We start from the raw sequence: 27,668 nt of genomic DNA on the forward strand, positions 1-27,668 counted from the left end.
AAACAACTAAATGACCAATAGCTAACCCTAGGAAGACTAGAACACCTTCTACCCTACGAACACAGTGGGACCGTAGCTGTGGGGCCCACATCAGTGTTCTCTACAAGGTACAACCAAAGGTTTTAAAGGGAACAATGAACAACTCCTCGTCTGGGTATAGAAGGGAAAAAGGGGTTTTCATATCTAGAACCCGGGAAGGAACCCGATTAATGAGATATACTGCCGTGAGGATAGCATCACCCCAGAAGCGAATAGGTACATTGGAGGTAAACATAATGCTTCTAGCCACCTCCAAGATGTGCCTATTCTTCCTTTCGGCAACGCCGTTCTGCTGCGGTGTATGAAGGGAAGTGCTCTGGTGAATAACTCCATGGCTAACAAGGTAGGAGGTCAATGGCTTAGCAAAGTATTCCTTTGCATTATCAGATCTAAGGACTTTGATTTTAGCCCCAAACTGAGTGAGAATCATTTGATGGAAGTTTTGGGTCATAGCAGGAACCTCATCCCAAGAACGCATAAGATAAACCCAAGAAAAGCGGGTATGGTCATCAACAAACAGTAGAAAATATCTGTACCCACCCATAGAAGAGATGTGATATGACCCCCAAACATCAGTATGCACAATATCAAAAGAAGAATTACTCCTTTTATTACTCAAAGATTAAGAAGTTCTACAATGTTTGGCAAACTCACAACTCTCACACCTCAACTTTGATAACTCAACAGATTCAAATAAAGCAGGAAACAGACTCTTCAAAGACCTGAAAGACAAATGACCTAATCGATTATGCCAAAGCATAACTAGACTCATAGACTGAGAAACAAAAGACTTCTTATCCATTGACTCCTCCCGACGGGAACTCTCTCCAAGCAGATAGATCCCATTCGTCTCACGGCCAGTTCCAATCACCTTCCTTGTCTCCAAGTCTTGAAAAACACATCGGTCAGGGAAAAAGGTTACTGAACAGTTCATGTGTTTGGTAATACTACTGACTGAAAGCAGGTTAGTATCAAGCTTAGGAACATGCAAGACAGAAGATAAAGAGATATTATCTGATAGCTTGATGTCACCCTTGCCCGAAATGGGAACAAGAGAGCCATCAGCAATGGATACTCTATCTCGGCCAGAGGACAAGTGATAAGAAGTGAACAATGATGGCAAGCTAGTCATATGGTCGGATGCACCTGAATCTATTACCCAGCAGTGGTCAGTATTACTTGGAGCTGAAGCATGGTAAGCTGAGGCTCGAGTACCTGAATGTGCAAACGCAGATGTGGCAGGAGCTGATGGTGATTGAGACGGCTGACTTAGGGATGTGCCTGATGAGGATGTTGAATCAGTGTTCACGACCACATGAGCATTACCCTTCTTATTTCTTAGTTTTGCTGGGACCAAGTGGGGATGTAGCTTCCAACAAGTATCTTTTGTGTGCTTGGGTTTCTTGCAATGTTCACATACCAGGTCCCGTTTATCTTCCTTCTTCCGGTCCCTTTCTGGATCACCCCCTGACTTAGGTTTAACAGCTGTCAGGGCCGGGAAAAGGGGGCTGAGGCTGCATCATGACTTTTCTCTTAGTCTCTTCACTATGCACCAGGGAGTATGCTTGAGAGAGGGTCACACTATCTCTGGTCAGTATCTGTTGCCGCACAATGTCATATTCTGAATTCAAGCCAGCCAGAAACTCAAACATTTGTCTCGACTTGCTTTCTGTGAGTCTGTGCATCTTTGGGACTCTCCCACTCAAGGGTCTCTAGATGGTCAATCTCATGCCACAAGGATTTCAAGGTAGAGAAGTAGACAGAAACTGGCTTCTCTCCTTGTTTAAGGCTGTTCACCTCACACTTCAGTTCATAGGCTCTGGCAACATTAAGGGGTTGGGAATAGGCTTCTTTCACAACATCCCATATCTCCTTGGCTGTCTTTGCTCACAAGTAATTTTGGATGATATGTGGCTGCATAGAATTACACAGCCATGCCATAACCAAATAGTTCTCTTGAACCCACTTGGTGTATGTTGGGTCCTCCTTGGAAGGTTCTTTCACATCTCCCAAGAGGTAACACAGTTTTCCCCTTCCTCCAATAGCCATCATGGCTGATTGAGCCCATTCCAAGTAATTTGATCCATCAAATCTCACAGTTGTAATCTGAAACCCGGTTTCAGATACACTACCATAACTGCTGTTCCCAAAACTACTTTCTCCCTGATTTTTAAACTCCATCTTTGGTCAAGAATCAGTAGCTACAAATTGTTAGAGCCACTACACCAGAAAATAGCACTTGGACAATCGGTCACAACCAGAAAACAGTATGAAATCAATGCAGGTCTGATCTGAAACCAATCTGTAATCACAATATATGCATGAACTAGTGCAGGCCTGATCTGAAACCAATCGGCAATCACAGTATATGCAGGAAACCACTACCAATCTGATCTGAAATCAATCGGCAAGCACAGTACCAGGCAGTCTGTCAAGTTTTTTTTTTGATCCCCTAGAAGAGCAATCTGAGATGCTATTTTCTGAAATCAGCTTAGAGAGCAATCTGAGATGCAGGAGCAGAATTAGGGTTTCAATCGTAGGTCTGAAATAAGTGCTCAGCCGCACTCTCCAAGCAGTCCGTACAGTTAGGACCTGTCGTACGGTCAATATGAAACCCTAAAACTGATCACCTCTGAGAGAAAGGGGGTTCGGTCCAACAGTACCCTAGATTAAAGAAAGAAAACTTGAAAGCAGTTCGGCCTCTCCTTCTAGATAGGTCCAACCTATCTCGACTGATAGCAGTCTCTGGAAAATAAATAAAACTTACTTATGGAATGCTGTTCACTGCCTTCCAAGGTTACCTGAACCCTAACCTTTGCTGCTTCTTCCTGATTACCAACTCTCTGCTAGCCGCGGCAAGTCCTCAACAGCTGCGAACCTCTCCTGGTAATCTCCAAGAATCAGCCGACGAATACTTCTTCATAAGCTTCCAGCCCTAGCTAGTCCTCATGTGGTCGGTTGGACTAGACACACATGAGAAGCCCTAGATAGGCTTTGATACCAAGTAGAAGATCAAGACTGCAATCAGTCTTGAACCCTAATAGATTTTAGGTTAAGAAAAACAGAAGAAAAGTGAGAGAAAGGAGAAGGAAGAGAAGAGAAACAAGAGAACACAAGGGTTTGAAAGGAGGGACAGATTCTAACTCATCTGCCGCCGCCACTCTCTTTAGTATTTATATGTTATGTTCAGTACATAGAGGAAATGACAGATCTGCCCTTGGTACTTACATGACAAATAAAGTAAATAAAAACTGAAATAAACAACAGCTGAAATAACAAACTGATCCCAACTGACACTACTATGACTGAAACAAATAATTACACATGCTGTCCTACGAACACAGTGGGGACCACTGCTGTGGGGCCCACATCAGTGTTCTCTACAATTAAAAAATACATAACATAAGAAAGGCCCATGCAGAGGTCCATTGCAGCAAAGAACATAAAGAAAAGAAATAAGAAAACAGTCTATGGGCCATTCGGCCCATCTTCTCTACAGGTTCCTACTACAAAAAACAAACTCAAAACATCTTTACACAATCACGAAAAGAATCTACCCTATAGGTCGGTTAACTGAATAATTGAAGGCAAACTCATCTTGTGGTAGGATAAGATCCCATTACCTCAAGTTATATCCAACTAAACTCAACAAGTTGTCCAACCTTTGGTTAACCATTTTAGTTTTCCCATCTATTTGTGGATGAAATGTGCTACTGTATTGTAGGGTAGTACCCATACACTTCCATAAAGTTCTCTAAAAGTGGCCAAGGAATCTTGTGTCACAATTTGATGTGATAGATCTTGATAATTCATGCAACTAATCAACTTCTTTAAAAAACAAGTTAGCTTCATGAGAAGCATTAATAGTCTTTTGGCAACCAATAACGTGAGCCATTTTAGGGAAACCATCTACCACAATAATACAGTAATATCAGTTCATTGTGCTTTTGGTATGGGTAAGGGAAGATACAAACCTATATTTTGATGCTACCCCTTAGATGTTTGGTTACTTGTAACAGATACATCTTTTGGAGACCATTTCAAGTGACTTCTTGCAACCAAAATGTCCCTTGCAATGCAAATAAAAAATGTGTAACACCCTCAAAGATCCTGATGGAATACATAACCTATTGCCCATGAATAAGTAACCATAATACACAAACTTGGCTCGAATATCCTTGTCACCTACTGCGTAGCTTCAGCAAATAGGGCCAAAATAAGGGTCATCTTGGTACATCTCTTTGATGGAGCTGAACATCATAACATTAGTAGACATTTGTGGTCACCAAGTAAACTCTCCTACTAAGTGCATTGGCTACTCCGATTTTCTGTCCAGCCTTATGCTTTAAAATAAAATTATATTCTTGTACAAAATCAATTCATTACACCTCTGCCGATACATAGAGGTGTATCAATACTTTGAACCATAAGTGGAATACCTCCTAGCATCATTGAGTTTCTCACTAAAGTAAGCAATTGGACGGCTTCTTGGCTAAGGACAGCTCTAATCCCAAGATATGATGCACCGCATTCAACTTCAAAGAGCTTGTAAAAATCAGGTAAAGTCAAACCATAATAGATTGTAGGGTTTCTATATGATGAGTTGTAGGTTGGCCATATGTTTGATAACATCATCTAGACATGTTGTTTCTTGACTACCCAATACTGCTCCATACAACATAGCTGGCCTTATAACTATTTAATAGAAATTTCCTTTTAATCTAAGTGGTATTCATCTATTGCATAAAACTCCAGCATAAAATTTATAAAAAATAGTATGCAACATCAAATTCCTTTTAATTGTCACAAAAAACCCCCAAAGTCAGACCTTACTGGTAGGGTTTCTATATGATGAGTTGCAGGTTGGCCATACACCTAATGACATCATCTGTGTTTGCTGAAATAGAGCTGTCGAATGAGAGAAGAAGAAGAAGAAGAAGAAGAAGAAGAAGAAGAAGAAGAAGAAGAAGATATGAGATGGGCGGCTAAATTAGTTCTCAGCCAGCCCTAATCTATTATATATAACAACATTACATAATGTTACATAAATAGACCAGAGTGCCCCTGATTAGTGGAGGGACACCTAGTCAAATAAACACTAAATAAGATTAGGCCCAGTAACTAAGGCCCAATAACTAATGACTTAAGACCCAACAAGGATAAACATACAAATTAAGACAGCCGAACCAACACTCCCCCTCAAGCTAAGCATGGATGTCAATCATGTTTAGCTTGCCAAGTAAGTCCAAGAATTTCACTGTAACTAGCCCTTTAGTCAGAACATCTGCAATCTGCATCTCGGAGGGAGTATAAGGGATGCAGAGTTCTCCTGAGACGATTCTTTCTCTGACAAAGTGACGGTCTATCTCAATATGTTTAGTTCTATCATGTTGCACTGGGTTATTTGCAATGTTGATGGCAGCCTTGTTGTCACAGTCCAACCTGAGAGGACACTCAATCTTTATTCCAAGTTCACCAAGCAGGATCTTAAGCCATAAAAGTTCAGCAACACCATGAGCCATAGCTTGATATTCGGCCTCTGCACTAGATCTAGCAACCACATTCTGTTTTTTACTCCTCCAAGTAACTAAATTTCCTCCAACAAAGGTGCAGTACCCAGAAGTAGACTTCCTGTCCCCAACTGAACAGAATCCCTTTCCCCAGGCAAGACTTCAAATATTTGAGGATCCTTTCCACAGCTTTCATGTGAGGGATTATAGGAGAGTGCATGAACTGACTGACAACATGTACAACATAAGCAATGTCAGGGCGAGTGAGGGACAGGTAAATCAACTTCCCCACCAGCTTTTGGTATCTTTCCTTAAGGTAGTCCTCTCCTACTGACTCCTGTAGACCATGATTCTGTTCTATTGGAGTATCTGTTGGCCTACACCCCATCATGCCTGTCTCTTGAAGAAGATCAAGGATGTATTTCCGCTGACATATATAGATGCCCTCTTTGGATCTTGCAACTTCAATCCCAAGAAAGTATCTCAGTTGGCCCAGGTCTTTGATCTCAAATTCAGCAGCCAAGACCTCCTTTAGTCTTTTAATCTCTTCCTGATCATCCCCTGTAATTACCATATCATCCACATATACAATAAGTGCTGTAAGTTTGCCATTTTTCTTCCTTATGAATAGGGTATGATCTGCCCCACTTTGAGTGTAACCCCCTTTCTTCATGACCCCACATAGCTTCTCAAACCAAGCTCGAGGGGACTGCTTAAGGCCATATAGGGCTTTTCTCAGTCTACATACCTTCTTGCCAAACCCATAACCTGGTGGAGGATCCATGAAAACCTCTTCATGCAGGTCACCATTCAAGAAAGCATTCTTCACGTCCAACTGATGTAGCTCCCATGAGAAATTTGCAGCTAATGATAATAGAACTCGGATTGTGTTGAGTTTTTCCACCGGAGCAAAGGTTTCTTTGTAGTCAATCCCTTCTTTTTGAGTGAACCCTTTTGCTACCAGTCTAGCCTTGTACCTTTCAATGGACCCGTCCTCCCTATGCTTCACAGTGAACACCCACTTGCATCCAACAGTGCCTTTCCCTTCTGGTAGATCCACTAATTCCCAAGTCCCTGCTTTCATTAAGGCCTTCATTTCTTCATCCATAGCCTCTTTCCATTTTGGGTCAGATACTGCCTTAGAATACCTGGTAGGAACATGCACAGAAGAGAGAGCAGACACAAAAGAACAATAATGGGGAGACAAATGTAAGTAAGACACAAAATCAGCAATGGGGTGTCTGATAGTACAAGAACGGGTAGACTTACGAAGGGCAATAGGAAGATCCAAGTCAGAGGAACTGATAGGATTACCTTGAGTTTCTGAGACAGGTTGATCCGAGTCCAATTGGTTGCTGTCATGAGTTAGAGGGCCCTTCTTCCTTCTGTTGTAGGTGATTCTGATATCTCTTTGCAGCCTGCTTGAGTCTTCAGTAACATCTGCAACATCACTAGTAGTGGCTGGTACAATGGGAGCCTCACTAGATTCACCCGGGATACTACAACTAGGTGGATTAGGAGGAGAAGATGGAAGGTCTGAGGTCGAGAGAGGCACAAAGAAAGGGGGAACAGAAGAATCCTCTTCAATCCCACTAGTCTCCCCCTGAAGAGGATTCTGGGAAGAATGAAAATAGGATTGAGACTCAAAGAATACCACATCCTTTGTAACATATTTTTTCTTGGTGACTGGATCATAGCACTTGTATCCCTTCTGAGTAGGAAAGTACCCCAAAAAGATTCCCTTTGTAGCCCTAGGATCCAATTTGGTCTTCTTCGGATCCTTGACATGTATAAATCATACACACCCAAAGACTCTCGGTGGAAGAGAAAAGTCAGGAAGATGAGGACAAAGAACAGAGAAAGGAGTTTTCATCCCCAATACCTTGGATGGCATTCGATTTATCAGGTATGATGCAGTAAGGATTGCTTGAGACCAATAGTTTTTTGGAACTTTGTGCTGAAATAGTTAGGCTCGAGCAGTCTCCAATAGGTGCCTATTCTTGCGCTCAGCAACCCCATTCTGTTGGGGGGTACTAGCACAAGATGACTGATGAATCATTCTAGCATCCTCCATAAACAGATTCAAGGACCTTTCAAAGTATTCTGCAGCATTATCTGACCTGAATTGTTTGATTTTCATGCCAAACTGTGTTTCAATCATTTTGCAAAAAGTCATGATTACCTGCGGCACTTCTTCTCGTGTTTTTAATAAGTAGATCCATGTGCATCAAGAATAGTGATCAATAAAACTGATAAAATATCGAAAGCCATCAACAGAAATAATGGGAGAGGGGCCCCAAACATCAGAGTGGACTAAGTCAAAAGAAGCTTGAATTTCATTACTCGAAGTTGAATAAACAGTTCTACATTGCTTTGATAGTTGACAGACTTCACAAAATAACTCTTGACTTGAAACACCTTTGAATAATTCTGGAAACAATACTTCCAATGATGAAAACGGTAAATGACCTAGCCTAGCATGCCACAGATGTAAACTAGCTATTGACTCCACATTGGACTGACTACTAGTAGCAGATGTTTGTAATGCCGAACTGATGTCTGCATCAAGGTAGTAGAGACCTCCACACTCATGACCGCTCCCAATCGTTCTCTTCGTCAATCTGTCCTGAAAGACACAATGGGTAGGAAAAAAGGTTATGCTACAATTCAAATTTTTGGTAAGCTTTGAAACAGATAAGAGATTTGAAGAAAGATTGGGAACATGCAAGACAGATTTGAGTGAGAGGTCCTTGCTTAGATCAACCACTCCCTTCCTAGAGATGGTAGAGAGAGAACCATCAGCAACCCTCATTTTATCTTGGCCAGACATTAAATGATAGGAAGAAAATAGGGAAGACGTGTGTCATGTGGTCAGTTGCACCAGAATCAATAATACAAGAGGCAGGATCAATAGTACTAGTTGCACTAAAGGCAGAGACAATACCTGATCTGGCAAGGGAGGAGGATGGAAGAGAATTGGTCCTTAGACGGGCTAGGGCCCGGCTAAGTATCTCTACCTCATCGGCAGTAAAACCCAAGGACCCGGTTCCGGGGGAATTAGTAGTCTGTCCCATGGAAGAGGAAGTAACTGTGGGTGAGTGTTTTGAACCATCATCACTGTGACCCGTAGCTAGATTCACACTTGCAGATTGACCCTTATGATGCTTCTTATCTTTCCTCAATGCAGCTGGCTTCAAATGCGGATGGAGAACCCAACAGGTCTCTTTCACATGCCTTTCCCCTCCACAGTAGGTGCACTTCAGATGTCTCTTGTCAGAGTGTTTGTTTCCCTTTTGATTTGTAGAGATTAAGGCCGAATGTTCCACAGACTGTTCAGCTAGTTTAGTTTGAGTATCAACCTGCATCTCTTTTCTTCTCACCTCTTCATTCCTCACAAGGTAGTAAACATGATGTAAGTCTGGCATTTCATCCCTTCCCAGAATTTGGGACCTTATGCTCTCATATATAGGATTTAGGCCAGCCAGAAATTTAAATGCTCTACCCTCTTCAACTTGTTTGTCATGCTTTTCCTTGTCTCTGGCATTCTCCCAATTAATAATAAGGTGGTGATCTAACTCTTCCCATGGTCCTTCTAGTGTAGCAAAACATGTTGCAACACGCAGCAATGTCTTGATTCAGTCTGTAAATTCTTGCATTATTCTTTTTCTGCCCATAGGTTTTAGAAACTTTTTCCCATATCTTGGCAGCCGTGGAGAAATGTTGAACAGTCCTAGCTACTCTAGGAGTCATTGAGGCAAGTAGCCAGGACATAACTGTAGCATTCTCCTTGCGCCAAGCTGCATATTCAGCACTCCCCACTTCGGGTTCCTTCTTCTGCCCGTCCAAGTAACCGGTGAGTTCCTGGGATGTGATGAACAACATGGCTGAGACAGACCATTCTCTGAAGTTGTACTCATCCAACAACACACTTGTGATCTGTAGGCTGTGCAGATTTGGATTCTCCAAATTAGGAGACCTCCCACAAGCCCTAACATTTCTAGAAGACACTTCCCTGGATATGGAAGACATCTTCTCCTACTCGTAAAGTCAAGACTGTAAACACAATATATAATGAACTGTTTCACACTTACGGAGCTTGCTACACTGTAAACTCAGTCCTGAGAACCCGACACAAAGCTGAAACACCGAGTACTACACTGCACACTGTGACCTAATTACTGCTGTCGCAGATTATAATCTGTTGTGCTACCTTCTGCTGTGTTCTAATCACTGCTGCCGCAGCCTGCAACTTGCTGTGTTAGCTTCTACTGTGTGCTAAGCACTGCTATCTCAGGTTATACTCTCACCCACGAACAGTTCTAGGACTGCTGAGATTCGTCCTTTCTCCTAGATCTGTTTTACACAGATCTATCTTAGCCGAATGGCTACAATCTGCTGTACTGCGTCTATTAAGGCATCAGCCTCTGGGTCTATCTCCCCTTGGGCCCTACAACCAAGGGAAACCCTAGATGTAGGTCCAGCTGTGTTCTGCGACCAACCCTAGGGTTTCTTTGCAGCAACCAAGAAAAAGAAGAGAGAGAGTTAACTGTGAGTAGAAGAAAAAGGCAGCTGCTGTAACCAGTCAACAGATTAGTGCTCTGATACCATGTTTGCTGAAATAGAGCTGTCGAATGAGAGAAGAAGAAGAAGAAGAAGAAGAAGATATGAGATGGGCGGCTAAATTAGTTCTCAGCCAGCCCTAATCTATTATATAAAGCAACATTACATAATGTTACATAAATAGACCAGAGTGCCCCTGATTAGTGAAGGGACACCTAGTCAAATAAACACTAAATAAGATTAGGCCCAGTAACTAAGGCCCAATAACTAATGACTTAAGACCCAACAAGGATAAACATACAAATTAAGACAGCCGAACCAACAATCTGAATGGCCACTAACATTGGTAGTGCATTATGAAGAATGTTCAAACAAATTGAACTTGAAGGGAGCTCTGGTACTAAGATGACCAGTAATCAAATGTTCATTGTGTGTTTAATTTGAGAAATCAAATAGAAAAGAGAAGAAAGAAAGAAGAACAGAAAATAAAAGTAGAAAATTGGCTGAAAATCTATCTTGGTTCTCAGGCCTTAATTATTGGTATTTATACTAGAAAAAGGAATTTATAAAACTGCCCATCATTAGGTGCGCCTTAATCATGATTAACTATAATGACAAAACTGTCCTTGAGGCAGACCTGATCAACTCAACATTATGCACTCTCTAGTTTTTCAAGTAAAAGTTCATACTGCTGGTTATTTGCACTTCAATAAAACTTTCCCTTTCTTTAAATTAGAAAAAAATAGGAAAAATCACTTCCAATGGAACCAATTTCCAAAGTGTTTTTTCCATCAAACTAAGTGGAACCTCGACCACAGTACATTAATCAATATGATAATGCTAATATGAAATTTTATTTTACCATAAAAATATGAAAATGCTAATACTTATTCTCCAAAAGGTCAATCCTCAAACATGGATGGTCACGTTTTCCAAAAATGGCTGTCTAGAACTTACCACCACATATAATAATATTAATTCTGAAAGATGAAGAAACAATGTTCCCATTCCATCAAGAAGACACATGTACAGAAATAACAAAATGAATAGTAAAAGAGGCACATTGCCAATTTGATATAGAAGAAATAAAGCAAAATAATTGCAGGACTTGAAAACATTCTACCTTCCAAAGTTCCTTCTTGGCCTCAGGCTCTTCAGCAAAAACAAAATCAGAGCCGTTGTGCTCAGAAACAATCTTTTGAACAATTGATGTCTGCTCGCGTGCATATGCTTCTGCAAAATGGTATATCAGAATGAACAAAGTTAGAACTTAACATGGGGCCAATGAACATAAATTGTTGAAACAACCATTTGTTGGAGGATACATACTTTTAAATTTTTAATAGGAGAAATTATCATAAGGCTGAGTGATATCGTAGAACTACAATTTACGAATGTTAATGTAAGTGTCTATTACTGGCACATTGTAAGAAATAAAAGGGATTTGCACAGTCTGCATTTCACAAAAACTAGGGAAAAAATCAATCATTTACGGTTCATCAGTCCATGCTTAGACTAGTTTCTGGACTGTACACCCTTTTTTTTTTTTTTGATAATTGAAAAGTTACTTCATTATCAAAATGTAAGCAAAGTTACAGCACCCCAAAGAGAGGCACGAGGTGTGACCTCTCTTGAAAATACAAATAATCGTAAGAAACCACAGTACACTATAATCAAATCATTACAAGGTTGCCCAATACAGATGTTCCCTCAAGACCCCTTGTTTAGTGAGACTATCAGCCATAGCATTTGCTGACTTTCTCACCCAACGTGAACTAACATTCATGTTGCTTGTTAATCAGCTTGCCTTCTTTAAGAAATCCTTGTAGCACCAAATTACTGACCTCAGGTCTGTTAACCAGCCCACAACCACCTTAGAATCTACTTCAATTAGGAGATGCACCACTCCTATTTGATTTGCTAACTGAATACCTTGTAGAGCTGCCAATAGTTCAACCTTGGCTGAACCTCTTATTCCCACTGGACCAGAATACAAGGCCAAGATGTTGCTGTCTTAATCTCTCAAAACCCCTCATATGCGTGAGGGGCCAGGATTTCCTTGACTACTACCATCAAAATTCAGTTTAACCCAGTCTTCAGGTGGTAGAGTCCAATCTACAATGACCCTTTCTTTCCTGGAGGAGCTGTTTGCGGCTGACTAGTTTCTCCAAAAGTCATCAAAGGAAACACAGCGGAAAGAATCCAAAGTTTTCAGCCAGTTAATTGCCCTTGTTAGGATACATTCCTTGACAAGTAAGAGACTTCATTCCTTTTCTTGAAAGATCTTGCATTTCTTTCTTCCCAAATTGTCCGAAGTGCAGAAAATCTAATACATTTCCACATGGTCCTCCCTCTTCTAGTGGCTAGACAAAGGTCAATGGGTCAAAAAGTAGACTTACATCTGAAGGCCGGTTCCACCTGCATCCAAACAAGGCAAAAATTCAATCCCAAATAGCAACGGCAAAAGAGCAGGAAGTTAGTAAGTGGAAGCAATCCTCATCATTGGCTTTGCATAGAATATACCAATTAGGGGATAAGCACATGAAAGGCTTTTTTTTTTTTTTTCCTACAAATAGTCTGAAGTATTGATCTTCCCAGTAGAACAAAATAACTTTAGGGGGAATAAGTCTAGTCCAGAACTCCTTAACTGGACAAACACCTTGAGCAAGGGAAGAACAAAGGGCCTTAAAGAAAGAAGCCTTTGGGGTGGGGACGCAAAATCCTCTTATCTGGCTTTAGAGGATCCAAACAAACACTATCTAGGACACAAAGAAGTTCCAACAACATCAAGTTCAGCATCTCTTAAACCCCTATGGAAGCCAAAATTCCAATTCAAAGCTAGAGGAGAAAAAGGGGAGGGAAGAAAGTGGGAGACAACCTTATAATTAAACAAGGAGATGGAGTATAGAGAAGGGAACAAGACCTTGAGAGCTGAATTACCTACCCAAAAATCTTCCCAAAATAAAACATCGTTCCCTAATCATGAATTGCTTTCCAAAGGAGTGGTCAAAGTAGCCGACGAGAAACTCTAGGCAGCCATGAATACTAGCTATCACCTCATGCCACAACCTCTCTTTCCAAAGGCCATCTCCACAACCACTTACCTAACAAAGCTACATTCTTTAGAGACAAATTCTCTAACCCCAACCCACCCTCTTCTTTTCTCCTACAAACTATCTCCCATCTTATTAGGTGATCCTTTTTCTCTTCCCCAGGATCCGAAAGGAAGTCTGTCATTAATTTCTCCAATTTCTTTGCCTCCCTAGAGGGTATCCTGAACACAGAGAGATAATAAACCGACAACTTAGCTAGAGTGGCTTTAAGCAAAATTGCTCTACCTTTTAGAGATATATAACTCTTTTACCAAGCCACTAGCCTTTTTTCAAATTTCTATAGGATTGGAGTCCAAAAACAGCTCTCCTTCGGGTTAGTCCCTAGGGGAAGCCCAAGATAAGACAAGGGTCAAGAAGCTACATGACAACTTAAGCACTCTGCTATAGATTCAGTAAACCCTTCATCTAGGTTAATCCCTGTCACACAACTCTTGTCCAAGTTTATTTTCAAGTTAGAAACCCCTTCAAAGTAACTTATTAAAGCTTTAAGATTGCTCACTTTTCTTAGGTCAACCCCTTCACTGAAAATAATAATATCATCAACAAATTGGTGATGGGTCACTGGGACTTTCCTATCCTCCAACCTCTAATTGCCTCTTTCCTTTCTGCCTTTGAGAGTAGCCTATTGAACACATCTGCTATCAGGGTAAAGAGAAAAGGGGAAAGGAGGGTCACTTTGCCTTAATCCTCTAGAGGTTGGAAAGAAGTCCTTAACCACACCATTTACTAGGACTGAAAAAAGAACAAAACTAATACGACCCTTCTTCCAGTTACACCACCTATCACCAAAACCACAGTTTCTCAGGACCTCAATCAAGAAGCTCCAATCCACTAAGTCATAAGCCTTTTCTAAATCCAATTTGCAAACAACACCTTGCTGGCATGATCTCCTCATTTCCTCCACACATTCATTGGTTATTATTATTTGATTAGAAATTTGTCTTCCTTGCACAAAGGCCCCTTGAGGTGTAAAATTAGCCAAGATTTTGTAGATACTAGTCACTAGGCTAATCGGTGTAAAATCCTTAAGGTGTTTCGCATCTATCACTTTCGGAATTAAGGCTAGAAAAGTGGCATTGACTCCCGGGATCACTAAATGTCTTTCCACAAACTCCCTAAAGACCCCAAGTTAGTCTCCCTTCACCATGTCCCAATAGTCCTGATAAAAAGCCATGGTAAAACCATCCGGGCCAGGGGCTTTTGAACTATTCATAAGAAACATTGCCTGTTTTATCTCCTCTTTTCAAAATCTCTCTCCAACCAGCTGACACTTTCCTCACATAACCTTGGCCACTCAACTCCTTCCACCCTAGATCTATTATTTGAATGCTTTCTCAACAGCGATTTAAAATGATCCACAAATCTCCTTGCAATTTCTTCCTAATTTGTTACCACCCTCAATTTCCAATTTTGCCACAATGTTCTTTCTCTTTCTTCCATTAGCTAAGGCATGAAAATACTTAGTATTCCCATCTCCTTCCTATATCCATTTATGTCTAGACTTTTGCCTCCAGAATATCTCTTCTCTCAATAAAACTTCTTCCAAATCCACCTTGAGTTTTCTTTTCATCCCTCTTCCTTGCTCATCCAAAGTTCCTTGGGATTCTTTAAAATTGAGCTCCTCAACCCTTGCTAGCAATGATGCCTTTTGTTCCTCTAGTTTGCCCAAAGTGGTCCTTATTCCACTCTTTTATCTTGGACCAAATTTAACTCCCTGCCACTTGACCCCTCTTAAGTCTTCATTCCACCACTCTTCCATTTTCAACACAAAATCAGGATGATTTAACCATATGTTTTCGAATCTAAAAAGGTGAGGTCCTGATCCTAAGATTTCTGGGCCTAACCTAATAGGGCAATGATCAAAGGTTACTCTAGGTAGAGCCCTAGCCACCAAATCTCTGCAATGGTTTTTCCACCCTTCATTGAGTGGGAGCTGAAGGAGCTATCCCAAGAGCAAGAGAGACAAAGGTTGAGTTCAAGTCTACACCCATTCCCTGTGCCTGATTCTGCTGTAGAGGGTTAGAGGTAGGATACAGAGCTCTATTGACTGAAGCATCAAAGGAAGCCTTCACAAGCTGACCCCCTTCAGGTATAACGTTGCAAACCTTCCTGGAAGTGTCTTGCCTCTCCATACTAAAGTCCTGTTAAAGCTGGGCTAGCGGAATAAACTTCCTAGTTGAAATAGGTGTTCCCTGAGCCCCTTCTGCAGTCTCTGTTATATTCTTGACTAAGAAGCGGTCATCCAAGGTTATGGCAGCTTCCCCATTTTCCTTTAAACCTCCTACCTCTTCCTTTGTAAAGAGAACCTCAGTTCCGAAACTATCCGCTTCCAGAAGACTCGTTGAATGATTTAAATCTACACTCACAAGACTTAGAGTGTTGTCTGAATCTGTATCCCTTGTCTGGACTGTACACCCTATTCTTCTCTGAGTTTTGACATTCCTCTAGAATGGGGCTGCACAACAGGGGGTAGCCCCTCTGCCAAACCCCCCAAAAGAAAAAAATAACCTGGAAAAATAAAGATTTAACCTGAAAACAAAAGAAAAAAGGTAGAAAAGAGCTGAACCAGAAGATGGTGAGAAAAAAAGGAGTTGCAAAATCTGAATTTCACAAATACTAGGGAAGAAATCATTCAGTTAATCTATCCTGTCCTACAGGTCATACATGATACATCAGTTAGCTCCCTAAATGGTCCATCAGTCCATGCTTAGACTAGTTTCTGGTTCTTTGTTTCTTTTTTTTTTTCTTTTTTGCTTAATAGGGCTACACAACAGGGGGTAGTCCATCTCCCAAACCCCAAAACCCCCAGTTGGCTGAAAGGGTTCACAGTTGGTCTATGTTCTGAAAGCAAAGAAAAAAACAGGAGAAGAGAAGAGAAGAGGAGAAAGAGAAGAAAGAATGGGAGAAAAGGGAGCAGTTACTTTGTTCCTGCCACCCCAATATTAGCATTTATATTTTAGCAAATTAAAGAGCAGTACAGAGACACTAATACCCCTACCACCCATGTAAGAAAAGGAACTTAATAAAAACAGCTAACAGCATCTAATAAAAACATAAAACATGAGGGACCACACCAGTCTACTGTACTGCATCTCTACACTCCTCCTCAAGTTGGGAATAAATATGGGTCATTCCCAACTTGTGCAAATGTCTCCAACTTGAGTCCCGCAACAACTTTGGTGAAAAGATCAGCAAGCTGCATATTGGAAGCAACATAGGGAAGACACACTTCTTGAAAAGCAATTCTTTCTTCGATAAAGTGTCGGTCCACCTCGATATGTTTGGTTCTATCATGTTGTATTGGATTATGAGCAATATTAATAGCGACCTAGTTATCACAATATAACATCAAGGGCCTTTCATATTCAATTCCCAACTCCTCAAGTAGAGATCTCAGCCATAACACTTCAGCCACACCATTAGCCATGGGCCAATACTCTGCCTCAGCACTAGAAGGGGCAACAACATTTTGTTTCTTACTCTTCCATGAGACAAGATTCACTCCAACAAAGGCACAATACCTTAAGGTAGATCACCTATCATCAACACACCCAATATTTTTGAAGGGTATGCCTCGACCAAAACATCTCTTCAAGTAAGCAAGAATCCTCTCAACTGCAAGTAGATGGGATGTTTTGGGAGAATGCATGTACTAACTAATATTGATAAGCATAAGAAATGTTGGGCTGTGCTAGACACAAATAAATCACTTTTCCAACCAACTTCTGAAACATAGCTTTGTCTTCAAGAGGCTCACCACATTTTGCACCTATCTTATGATTTTGTTCAATAGGTGTGTCAGTAGGCTTAACTCCTAATTTCTCAATCTCATCAAATAGATCTAGGACATACTTCCTTTGGGAGATAAAGATGCCATGTTTAGACTGAGCCACTTCAATTCCCAAGAAATAGCACAAAGAACCCAAGTCTTTCATCTCAAACTCCTTGTTAAGTATTTGCTTAGGAGAATCAATCTTACCAGTGTTACTCCTGTCACCACAATATCATCAACATACATTGCAAAAAGAGTCAAGGAGGCACTTGCCTTCTTTATGAAAAGAATGTGGTTTGACTAGGCTTGCAAATAGCCAAAGTTCTCCAAGGAAAAAGAAAAGAAGAACAACCATTTGATAATTCAAGCTTTTCTACTTGTACAAATTTGCTTCAGTGTTTCAATGTCTAAAAAGCCATAAGATGTAAGTTGGTATTTCAGAACTTCTAGGTACGTAACGAATCTTAAGGGATGAGAGACAGGGTTCATGATCCCTCAATATTTTAAGAGAAAATGAACCAACATGATAAAATCATAGAGTTAACTTGGGACGATATGTTTGGAGAAATATCATTCAAATACCATGTAAGTTGGTATTTCAGAACTTCCAGGTATGCAAGGTGTAGGTAACATAGTGCTTGCTCAGACCATCAAAGTATAGAAGATACCACATGGACACTCACGAAGAGTTCATAACTCATCAACCATTTGCGATGAACTTATAACTCATCAAATGTCTGCGATAAACTTGCACTTGATACAAACCGGGATAACCTTTGTCTAATATGGACCTGCGAATGAGTTTAAGTATGCATGGTTCTGCGATAAACCTTAGACACGTGCGGTTCAGCAATAAACCTCGGATGCACGTAATTCCGTGATGAACTTTGGTCGCATGTAGTTCTACGATGAACTCAAGACCATTATAGAACCGTGGATCATTGTGAACAGGACTTAAATACCGACCGCACGTGCAACTTTAAGTTACGCGGGTGATAAAGCGCCATGCAGGATTAGTAAGGATGCACCTGCTAAATGATGACGCCACCAGAGCCACGTCGGTTAAGTAGGTCACGAAAGGGAGTAGCACATGCTGATTATGAGAATCCTCGGATGAAAGGAAAGTCAGTCCTTGAGAGATCTCATAAGACACGTGGCGAAACCCTAGCAATGCTCCTTAATGACAGTGAATCTAATATTCCCTTTCCTAATGGGAATCAAATTCTTTCGACGCCTTCCTTTCGATCATACAATCATCCTATCCTGCTTCTGTGACCTCATCACTTCCATTTACCCTAATCTCCAAACCTATCTCCTGCACCTGGTCTTCCTTTGTCCTTCAAGGAGACCTCGAATGTAGCCGCACCACCTTACTTACACAAGGAATAAGTCTTGAGGGATGAGAGAAAATGCTTATGATCCCTCATTATTTTAAGAGATAACGAACCAATAAAAAATATTTCTCCTTTATATTGAAAGCAATGATATTTAATTATAACTTTATATCATATGCTAATTACAAATGATTGCAAGAAGTCATATGGAAAAAATAATATTGCATTTTAGTCATTACAAAACCTTCAAATGCCTCTTAAAATACACCCTTAGTTTAAATGCATTACGATATAAAGTTTTGATCTTTGAAATGTTATTTTGTATTTCCAATTAATGTAGGGAGTATACAATCATTACAAATAAAGAACTCTAAGTTATGAGTCGTGTCTTAAATTGGGTCATAAGAATCCAAGTGTCAGTATTTATTTGAGTCTTGTCTCAAGGTTATTACGAAACCCTAAGCCTAATTGATTTTCTAAAGAGTAGATTTCTTTCCCCCACCAACTTCTATGACAAGAATAAATATTCCATGGAGAGAGAGAAGTCACCTGTGCCTATAAATTCAAACATTAGTGTTGGAACTTCAGGCAAATTTTTCCCATTGGCAAGATTGATTGCCTTCACCATAACATCATCCAACAGCTCTACTCTTGATACCTAATAGGATCCCAAGGAAGAAAAAAGGACACAAAAAAAGAAACCAAATCAGGAAGTCATATACATGCTGTTTCTGTAAAACATCCATTACCATGAGTTGTTCTTGATGCAGCTTAAAACATATTATCCAAATCACATCTATTTAACATAAGAAGGCAGTTACAAAGTTACCACATAGAGTCAGTGAAAAACATTTCCATGTCTGCTTTCATTACTCAAAAAGATAATTCAAAGTTGACCCAGTATGATTTATGTAAGAGAAAATGATAGTGGGTTCTGCAATGGTTTAGAAATAGTGGATAATGCTTTTCCTTTCTTTTTCTTTTTTTTTGGATTTAGAAACTTGAGGATGACACTGTATACAATATTGTTCCGTGGCAGTCCTGAAATATTCTTCCAATGCTTGAAGGTGTAGAAATCCAGGATGCACCCATCAAAATTTAGTTTGATTTGTTTCCAACTAGTGACCTCCATTGCAGTGAGACTCCAGGCATGGATGAAGAAGAAGATGCAACCTACTGGACCACTACTACTCTCTAAGGATTTTATCCATAGAGAAAGGGTGAAAACTTTCAAGAATTTAATCAAATACACGACTCCACTTTCACAAAGATAGTGCTGTCAATGGGTTGGTTTTGGTCAGTGTTGAGATAGACCTGATCCCAACCAGGTAATATGCAGAAGCAGTTTCTAACCAGATCCTATAGGGTCTGTAATAACATGTCCAGAATCAAGCCTATTATTAATCTGGCTGTTCGGTCTGACCTGATAAGACCTGACAGGACTTCAGATGGGCATTTCGAATTCTAGGTAATGCCCTTTGGCCTCACTAATGCCCCCTCCACATTTTAGAGCCTTATGACTGAAATTCTTAAACCTCACTTGCACCAGTTCATTCTTGTATTTTTTGATGATATCTCGGTGTATAGTCCGAGATAGATTGCCCATATGAAGCACTTACAACGTACACTGGACCTACTTCACTTGCATCACTTGTTTGCCAAGCCCTCCAAATTCTCATTCGAGCAAAATCAGATCAATTGTTTAGGGCATGTGATAAGGGGCGGGAGGCAAGATCTCATGTATGTTGAACTGGGCCCGCCGATTTATTCCTAGGTATGGACTTCTGGCAGCACCCCTCACACCCCTCTTAAAAAAATAGGCCGTCCATTGAGATGAGCAAGCCTAAGAGACCTTCCAATTTGCTTAAGAAGGTAGTCACGAGTCCACCTACACTCACATTACCAGACTTTAAACAAGATTTTATGGTGGAGACTAATTCATTGGGTAAGGGTATTGGGACAATCTTAATGCAACAAGGATGATCCTTGGCCTATTATTGTAAGGCCTTGTCGCCAAGGGCTCAAGTGAAGTCCACCTTGAGGATTTAATGGCCATCACCTTGGCCATCCAGAAGTGGAGGGCATACCTCCTGGGCCAGAGGTTTACCATCAAGATAGATGACCGAAGCATTAAGCATCTACTAGAGCAGTGAGTGTTAGGCCCAGATCAACAGAAATGGGCTTACAAGCTACTGGGCTATGACCTCAAAATCGAATACAAGCCTAGACCCTCCAACGTGGTGGCAAATGCCCTCTCCCAATCAGAAGATCTTCAATTACTGGGCCTATCACTAGGGGTGATCATGGGTTAGGCCGGGCTTTGCACTTACGATAAGGGCTATAGCTTAGGCCCGAGCTCGGCCCGACCCGGAACTATAACATAAGCCCTAGCCCAGGTCTACATGGGCCCAGGCCGGGCCGGGCTTGATTCCGGGCCAATGTCTTTCATATATAAAACACTACATATCTATAATATTTTATATTAAATGACATAACATGCATATAAACTTTTATTTTATATATTATATAATATAAAATATTACATACAATATAAATTATACATGTCATGTTATAATATTTATATATAAAATATATAATATAATGTAAAATAACATGTATACATTATACACAAAATGTGTAAGTTTAAATATATGTGGGTTGGGCCCGGGCCGGGCTTGAAGTATTAATCCCAAGCCCAGCCCTAAAATTTGCAGGCTTGATATGGGCCCGGGGCCTGGGCCGAGCCTGAACACAAAACCCAGGCCCCAGCCCGGAATTTCCGGGCCGGGCTGAAATGATCACCCCTACATGTCACAACCCATCTTCAATTACACCTCCAACTATCGACCCAATATCACCACGACCTTGCATCAACACCCAAGGTATAAATCCCAACACATAGCTCTTTCATGACTCACCAGGGGGGGGGACTCAGGGGCTCTATGCACCTATAAAAGATTGGCGACTCATTATTACTGGAGGGGCATGAAACACATGATACATGAACATGTAGCCAAGTGTGCGACCTGCCAACAACGGAAATACAACATTCATACCCCCGCTGGGTTGTTACAGCCCATATCCACACCCAACCGTGTCTGGAAAGAAATCACCATGGACTTCATCATCGAGTTACCTAAGTCCAATGAGAAATCAGTAGTTTTAGTAGTGGTGGATCAGAGTAAATATGCACACTTCATCACCCTCCCTCATCCTTATACAACAGCCATAGTTGTTCGTGCTTTTATACAAGAGGTGGCTAAACTCCACAACACCCCACAGTCTATACTCACAAATCGGGACCCACTCTTCATGAGAAAGTTTTGGGAGGCCTACTTCTCAGCACAGGGGTACAATTACTTCACTAGTTATCATCGACAGACTAATGGCCAATTGGAGGTAGTCAACCAGTGCTTAGAAACCTATCTAAGGTGTTTTGTTGGGGAAAAGCCCAAACATTAGGTCCACTGGCTACCATGGGACAAATAATGCTATAATACAACTTATCAAGGATCAGCCGGGACCATCCCCCCCCTCCCCTGCAACCCTTCCCTATGAGTGGGTTACGACCATAGTGGCAAAGGTAGATGAGCAGTTATCAACCGGAACCACATATTGAAGGCTTCTCAAGTTCCATCTTCAACAAGCCCAACAATGTATGAAAATGGCGTATAATAGGAAACACCGTGAACTAGAATTTTCTAAGGATGACTGGGTTGATTTGAAGCTTCAACCTTATAGGCAAACATCACAGCAAACCCTCCCCTCACAGAAGTTGAGTCCACAATACTTCAAACCATTCCAAGTGATAGAGAGCATTGGATTAGTAGCCTATTGATTAAACCTTCCTTCTGAATCTAAATTGCACCAAATTTTTCACGTCAGCCTAGTGAAGCCTTTCTTGGCTTCCACAGACAAGGTGAGCCCCACCCTTCCCCAGTTCACTGACGAAGGGGAGTTGATATGGGAGCCTCAAAGGGTTAAGGACTTCAGATGGGTGAAACATGGTAAGAAGAATCGAAGACAGGCCTTGGTAGTGTGGCATAATCTCCCTCCCGAAGATGCAACCTGGGAGGTGTAGAGAGAAGATGGGCCGAATGACCCATAGGCTGTTTATTCTTTCTTGTTATTTATGTTTTTCTATAATGGGCCTTATTTTGGGCCCATCCTGTCTATATTAAGTTCTTTGTAAATTCTTGCCCAACTAAGGGCCTCCTTGTAATTATTCAAACCTATCTTAATAAAATAGTGTTAGGGTGCTGAGAGAGAGTATGTTCGAAACTCTCATTCTCAAACCCTCATTGCCGAACTCTCAAGCTCTCCTCTCTTAAGTTTTCTTCATGGTATCAAAGCAGGCCTGAACTTCAATATTCTAGGGCTGGAAGCTTAGGCTTGTGTTGCCTGATTCTTGGAGGTCATTGGAAGTGCCCAAGACTAGAATCTCTTGGAGAAGTGGTTCGGTGACCAGGAAGAATCAGAGAAAAAAAAATGGAAGGGGAACAACTCGGTTCTGGTTTGAAGCTCGAAACTGTAAGTTGTGCTCAGATTTCTGGGTTATTTTCTGATGTGTTTGGACTGTTGAAGTGTCCGAAAATTTCTGGTTGTTCTGTACTACCTTCGGTTGCCATTGAATCTGGTTTAACCCAGAAATTTCTGGGCTGTTTTCACTCCTTCTTGGATTGTCAAAACTGCCGAAACATCCTTGTAACAAGGCTGTGGATTGTTACTTATATTTGGCTGTTTTTGGGGGGCTGTACGAATTGTTCTTGAGGCCTTTTTTCTTTTTTGACAGTGGGGTTGTCTCTATTGCCCACACTGTGTTTGTAAAAAGGCCTTTTCAGCAATACCAATTGGTATTTACTTCTTGAAGGTTGAAAAGGTACTTTGGCTGAGTGCTCAGTGCCTAGAAGTTTCTGATTACTTCTTGAAGGTTGAACTCAGTGTATTGCCTTCTTGTGGTCGGCTGAACTCAGTGTATTGCCTTCTTGTGGTCGGCTGAACTCAGTTCTTGCTCGTCCTCATTCAGTATACTTGTAGAAGTCATCTGAAATCATATTTGAAGTGTTTACATGATGTACTCCTCAGAGATTGAAAACAAAAGTGGTGCTGAATATGGACTAGTTCAGGGGACTTCAAGTGATTCCTTATTGACTGTGACCACAGTTAAACTAGATGGAACTAATTATCTGGCATGGTCACAATCAGTAAAGATTTATGTATGTAGTAGAGGAAAGTGGGGGTTCATTTCTGGGAGTAAGAAGGCTCCCCCAGCAGATGATCCATCATACGAGAAGTGGATGCAAGAAAATTACACTGTCATTGGGTGGCTTGTGAACTCAATGCAGCCACAAATTAGCCAACACTACCTATGGATGAATTCAGCAAAGGAAATTTGGGACAGTGTTGCAGAAACCTATTCCCAAAAACTCAATGTGGCCCGAGCATATAAATTGAGAAGTGATGTAAAGAATTTAAGGCAAGGGGAGAAGCCTCTTGCTGTATATTTCTCAACCCTGAAGTCTCTATGGCAAGAGATTGACCTAATAGAAGCTGTAACTTAAGACACCACCAATGATGCAGAGACCTACAGAAAATTGGTTGAAAGGAACAGGGTATTTGAGTTCTTAACTGGACTAAACCCAGAATATGATATCACAAAACAGAATATTCTTTCCAAGGAGTATGTCTCATTGTCACAAGCTTATGCATTGGTGAGTAGTGAAGAGAGCAGAAGGGTTGCCCAGGTTTAAGGGGCTGATATTAGTGATCACTTTGCCAATATGGGGGTTAAACCTAAAGGGAATGCTGGAACTTCTGGTGGCACAGGAAAGAAAGAAGTTATATGTGAGTACTGCAAGAAGCCGAAGCACACCAAAGACAAGTGTTGGAAACTACATCCTAATCTTGTTCCCATTCGGTTTCAGAAAAAACATGATAGTAAAAGATCAGGAAGTGCAAATATAGCTGCCGGGCCAGATAGTGAAGAGATGTCTGCTTCTGCACAGTTGGCAACCATGAGAGCAGAATATGAAAAGTTTGGGAAGATGATCAGCCAGCTGGGTGATGTGACTTCTCCTTCCAACCCTTCAGGAAATTCTGCTTCTTTTGCATTTGCTCATTCAGGTATAAGGGCTTTTGCCAATCATGCTACCACTTCAGGTAATCTCAAGATCCCTTGGATTATTGACTCAGGTGCTTCTGACCATATGACCAATCTTTCTACCTTGTTTGTTTCATATGACTTGCTTCCTGGACGTGATAAAATCACTTTAACTGATGGTTCACTTGCCCCTCTCTCTGGTAAGGGAACCATCAAGGCTATGGATTCCTTGTTCCTACATTCTGCCCTTCATGTACCTAAACTAAATACAAATTTGTTGTCTGTAAGTAGTTTAACCAAGTCACTAAACTGTTGTGTAAACTTTTTTCCTTCCTACTGTGTTTTTCAGGATTTGGAGTCTCAGAAGGTGATTGGGAGTGGCCATGAGGCGAACGGAATATACCTGCTTGATACTCCGGGACAATGCACTGATCATCATGGGAATGTTGCTCTCAGATCTGTTTCTTCAGAGTCTGTTAGTCGGATTATGTTGTGTCATCGTCGTTTTGGTCATCTGTCTTTTTCTGCCTTGAGTCATCTATTCCCTGAATTGTTTAAGGGAATTAGTTTGTCCAGTCTTCATTGTGAGTCTTGTGAATTGTCAAAGCATTGTAGAAACAATTATCCTTTGAGCAATAAAAGATCTTTTCCTTCTAATGTTGCGCACTTTGATGTGTGGGGGCCTTACCACTTACCCTCCATGGGTGGCTACAAATATTTTATCCTATTTATTAATGACTTTTCTTGGTTCACTTGGATATTCCTGATGAAATCCCGTGATGAAGTTCCAAGACTTGTAAGACAATTCCATGAATTTGTTCTAACCCAATTTGATACCAGGATTAAAATCATCAGATCTGACAATGCAAAAGAATACTTCGAGAAGAACCTATCCTGCTATCTCTCTGACATGGGGGTTATTCATCAAAGCTCATGTCCTAGGACCCCAGAACAGAATGGGGTTGCTGAGAGGAAAAATAGGCATATTGTTGAAGTTGCAAGAAGTATCTTATTTGCCTCACATGTTCCTACAAGGTTTTGGGGTGATGCTGTTCTCACTGCTACCTACCTTATAAACCGTATGCCATCCAGGGTTTTGGGGTTTAAGTCTCCCTTCAATCTCCTTCATCCGGACAAGGACCTTTTTCCTGTTCCTATTCGTGTCTTTGGCTGCACCTGTTATGTACATGTTCCAAGTGTCCAAAGGCACAAATTTGAACCCAAAGCTCAAAAGTGTATCTTGCTTGGTTATTCCCCCACACAAAAGGGTTATTGTTGTTTTGATCCAAAGACTGGCACTCGGTATGTCTCAATGGATGTCACCTTTGATGAGCTTTCCCCCTTTTATGGTTCCTCTCCAGAAGGACATTGTCCACAGGGGGAGGATTTGTCACAGGTGTTTGCTCTTCCTCTTTCTGTCCCTGTTGAGTCTTTTGATGTGTCTGCTTCTCCTTCAAATGTATCAAGGGTGGACCAATCATTCCATTCTCCCTGTCCCAGTGTTCTTCCCTCTTTACCTCCTCGTCCTATCCTCAATCCCAGGGTGTATCAAAGGCAAAGATCCAGAAATGTGCAGGTTGTTTCTCCTACAATACATGAGCCTCATACACTTCCAGTCACAGAAGAGACAACAGGTACTGTTTCAGCACCTTTGGAGTCATCCTTCCCTGACCTTGATATTCCCATTGCTGTTAGGAAAGGAAAACGGAAGTGCACTGCACACTGCATTTCCAAGAACCTTTCTTACAGTTTGCTTTCACCTTCATACTTTGCCTATCTCTCTTTCTGTTGCTTCTAACCCTATTCCCAGGTCTGTGTCAGAAGCTCTTAAGATTCCAGAATGGAGGGATGCTATGAGATCTGAAATCGATGCCCTACACAAGAATGACACATGGGAAGTGGTGGATTTGCTTGAAGGGAAGGATCTAGTCGGTTGCAAGTGGGTCTTTACTATCAAATACCGAGCTGATGGCACCATTGAAAGGTACAAGGCCAGGCTGGTTGCAAAAGGCTATACACAGACATATGGGATTGATTATTTGGAGACCTTTGCACCTGTTGCCAAGATGACATCTGTGAGGGTTCTTCTATCTTTAGCTTCTCACTTTGACTGGCCCCTTTATCAATTGGATGTGAAGAATGCATTTCTGAATGGTGAATTACATGAGGAGGTTTATATGTCTCTTCCTCCAGGGATGTATGGAACTAATATGAAAGGGAAGGTATGCAGGCTGAAGAAATCTCTTTATGGACTAAAACAGTCCCCTAGAGCATGGTTTGAGAGATTTAGAACAGCACTTGTTAACTTTGGTTATGTGCAGACACAGTCCGATCATACTCTTTTTGTGAAGAGGAGTGGACCTCTGGCAGTATACCTCATTGTGTATGTAGATGATATTGTAGTGACTGGTAATGATGTTTCAGGAATTCATGATCTAAAATCTTTTCTCCATACAGAGTTTGAGATTAAAGATTTGGGGGAATTGAGATACTTTCTTGGCATAGAAGTGGCTCGATCCAAGGATGGGATTCTTATCTCTCAAAGGAAGTATGTTCTTGACTTGCTCTCTGAAACTGGAAAGATGGGTGCTAGACCAGTTGCTACTCTTATTGATATGAGTCATAAACTCTTAGCCTCAGAAGGGACATTGTTAGAAGACAAAGGAATTTTTGAGAGACTTCTTGGGAAACTTTTGTACCTATGCATGACTCGGCCAGATATTGCATATGCAGTCAGTTGCATTAGCCAATTCATGCATGCTCCCCGAGACACTCATATGGCAGTAGCAGAGAGAATCCTATGTTATTTGAAGGGCTCCCCAGGAAAGGGTATTCTGTTTACCAAGCATGGTCATCTGAAACTTGAAGCCTACACCGATGCTGACTGGGCCGGAAACATTGATGACAGAAGATCTACTTCTGAGTATTGCAGCTTGGTGGCTGGTAATGTTGTTTCTTGGAGAAGCAAGAAACAATCGGTTGTTGCTCGGTCTTCTCCTGAAGCTGAATACAGGGCCATGGCACATGGAGTTCTTGAATTATTATGGCTAAAATCATTGATGGAAGAACTTGGGGTTGAATATGACAAGCCAATGATGTTGTACTGTGGTAATTAGGCTGCCATCAACATTGCTCACAACCCAGTGCAACATGATAGAACCAAGAATATTGAAGTTGATCGACACTTCATTAGGGAAAAGGTCTCTTCGGGTGAAGTGTGTCTTCCTTTCATCACATCTG

At 41.1% G+C, this 27,668-nt stretch overlaps 1 protein-coding gene across 8 annotated transcripts in view; it reads right to left on the reverse strand.

Moving 5' to 3' along the window:
• The window catches only part of LOC148871441 (FAD-linked oxidases family protein), a 119,415-nt gene that overhangs the window by 17,729 nt on the left and 74,018 nt on the right, over positions 1-27,668 (reverse strand). For all 8 annotated transcript variants that reach the window (XM_088969565.1, XM_088969569.1, XM_088969563.1 and 5 more), the window contains exons 12-13: positions 18,878-18,986; positions 11,233-11,342 (exon numbers count right to left, since the gene is read on the reverse strand). In XM_088969565.1, the coding sequence (XP_088825691.1) occupies positions 11,233-11,342; positions 18,878-18,986 (219 nt within the window). The remainder of the gene's footprint in view (positions 1-11,232; positions 11,343-18,877; positions 18,987-27,668) is intronic.

The sequence above is a fragment of the Nelumbo lutea genome, chromosome 2 (assembly GCF_056320005.1).
Source record: "Nelumbo lutea isolate HS-2025 chromosome 2, American lotus-T2T, whole genome shotgun sequence".
NCBI classification, from domain to species: domain Eukaryota; kingdom Viridiplantae; phylum Streptophyta; class Magnoliopsida; order Proteales; family Nelumbonaceae; genus Nelumbo; species Nelumbo lutea.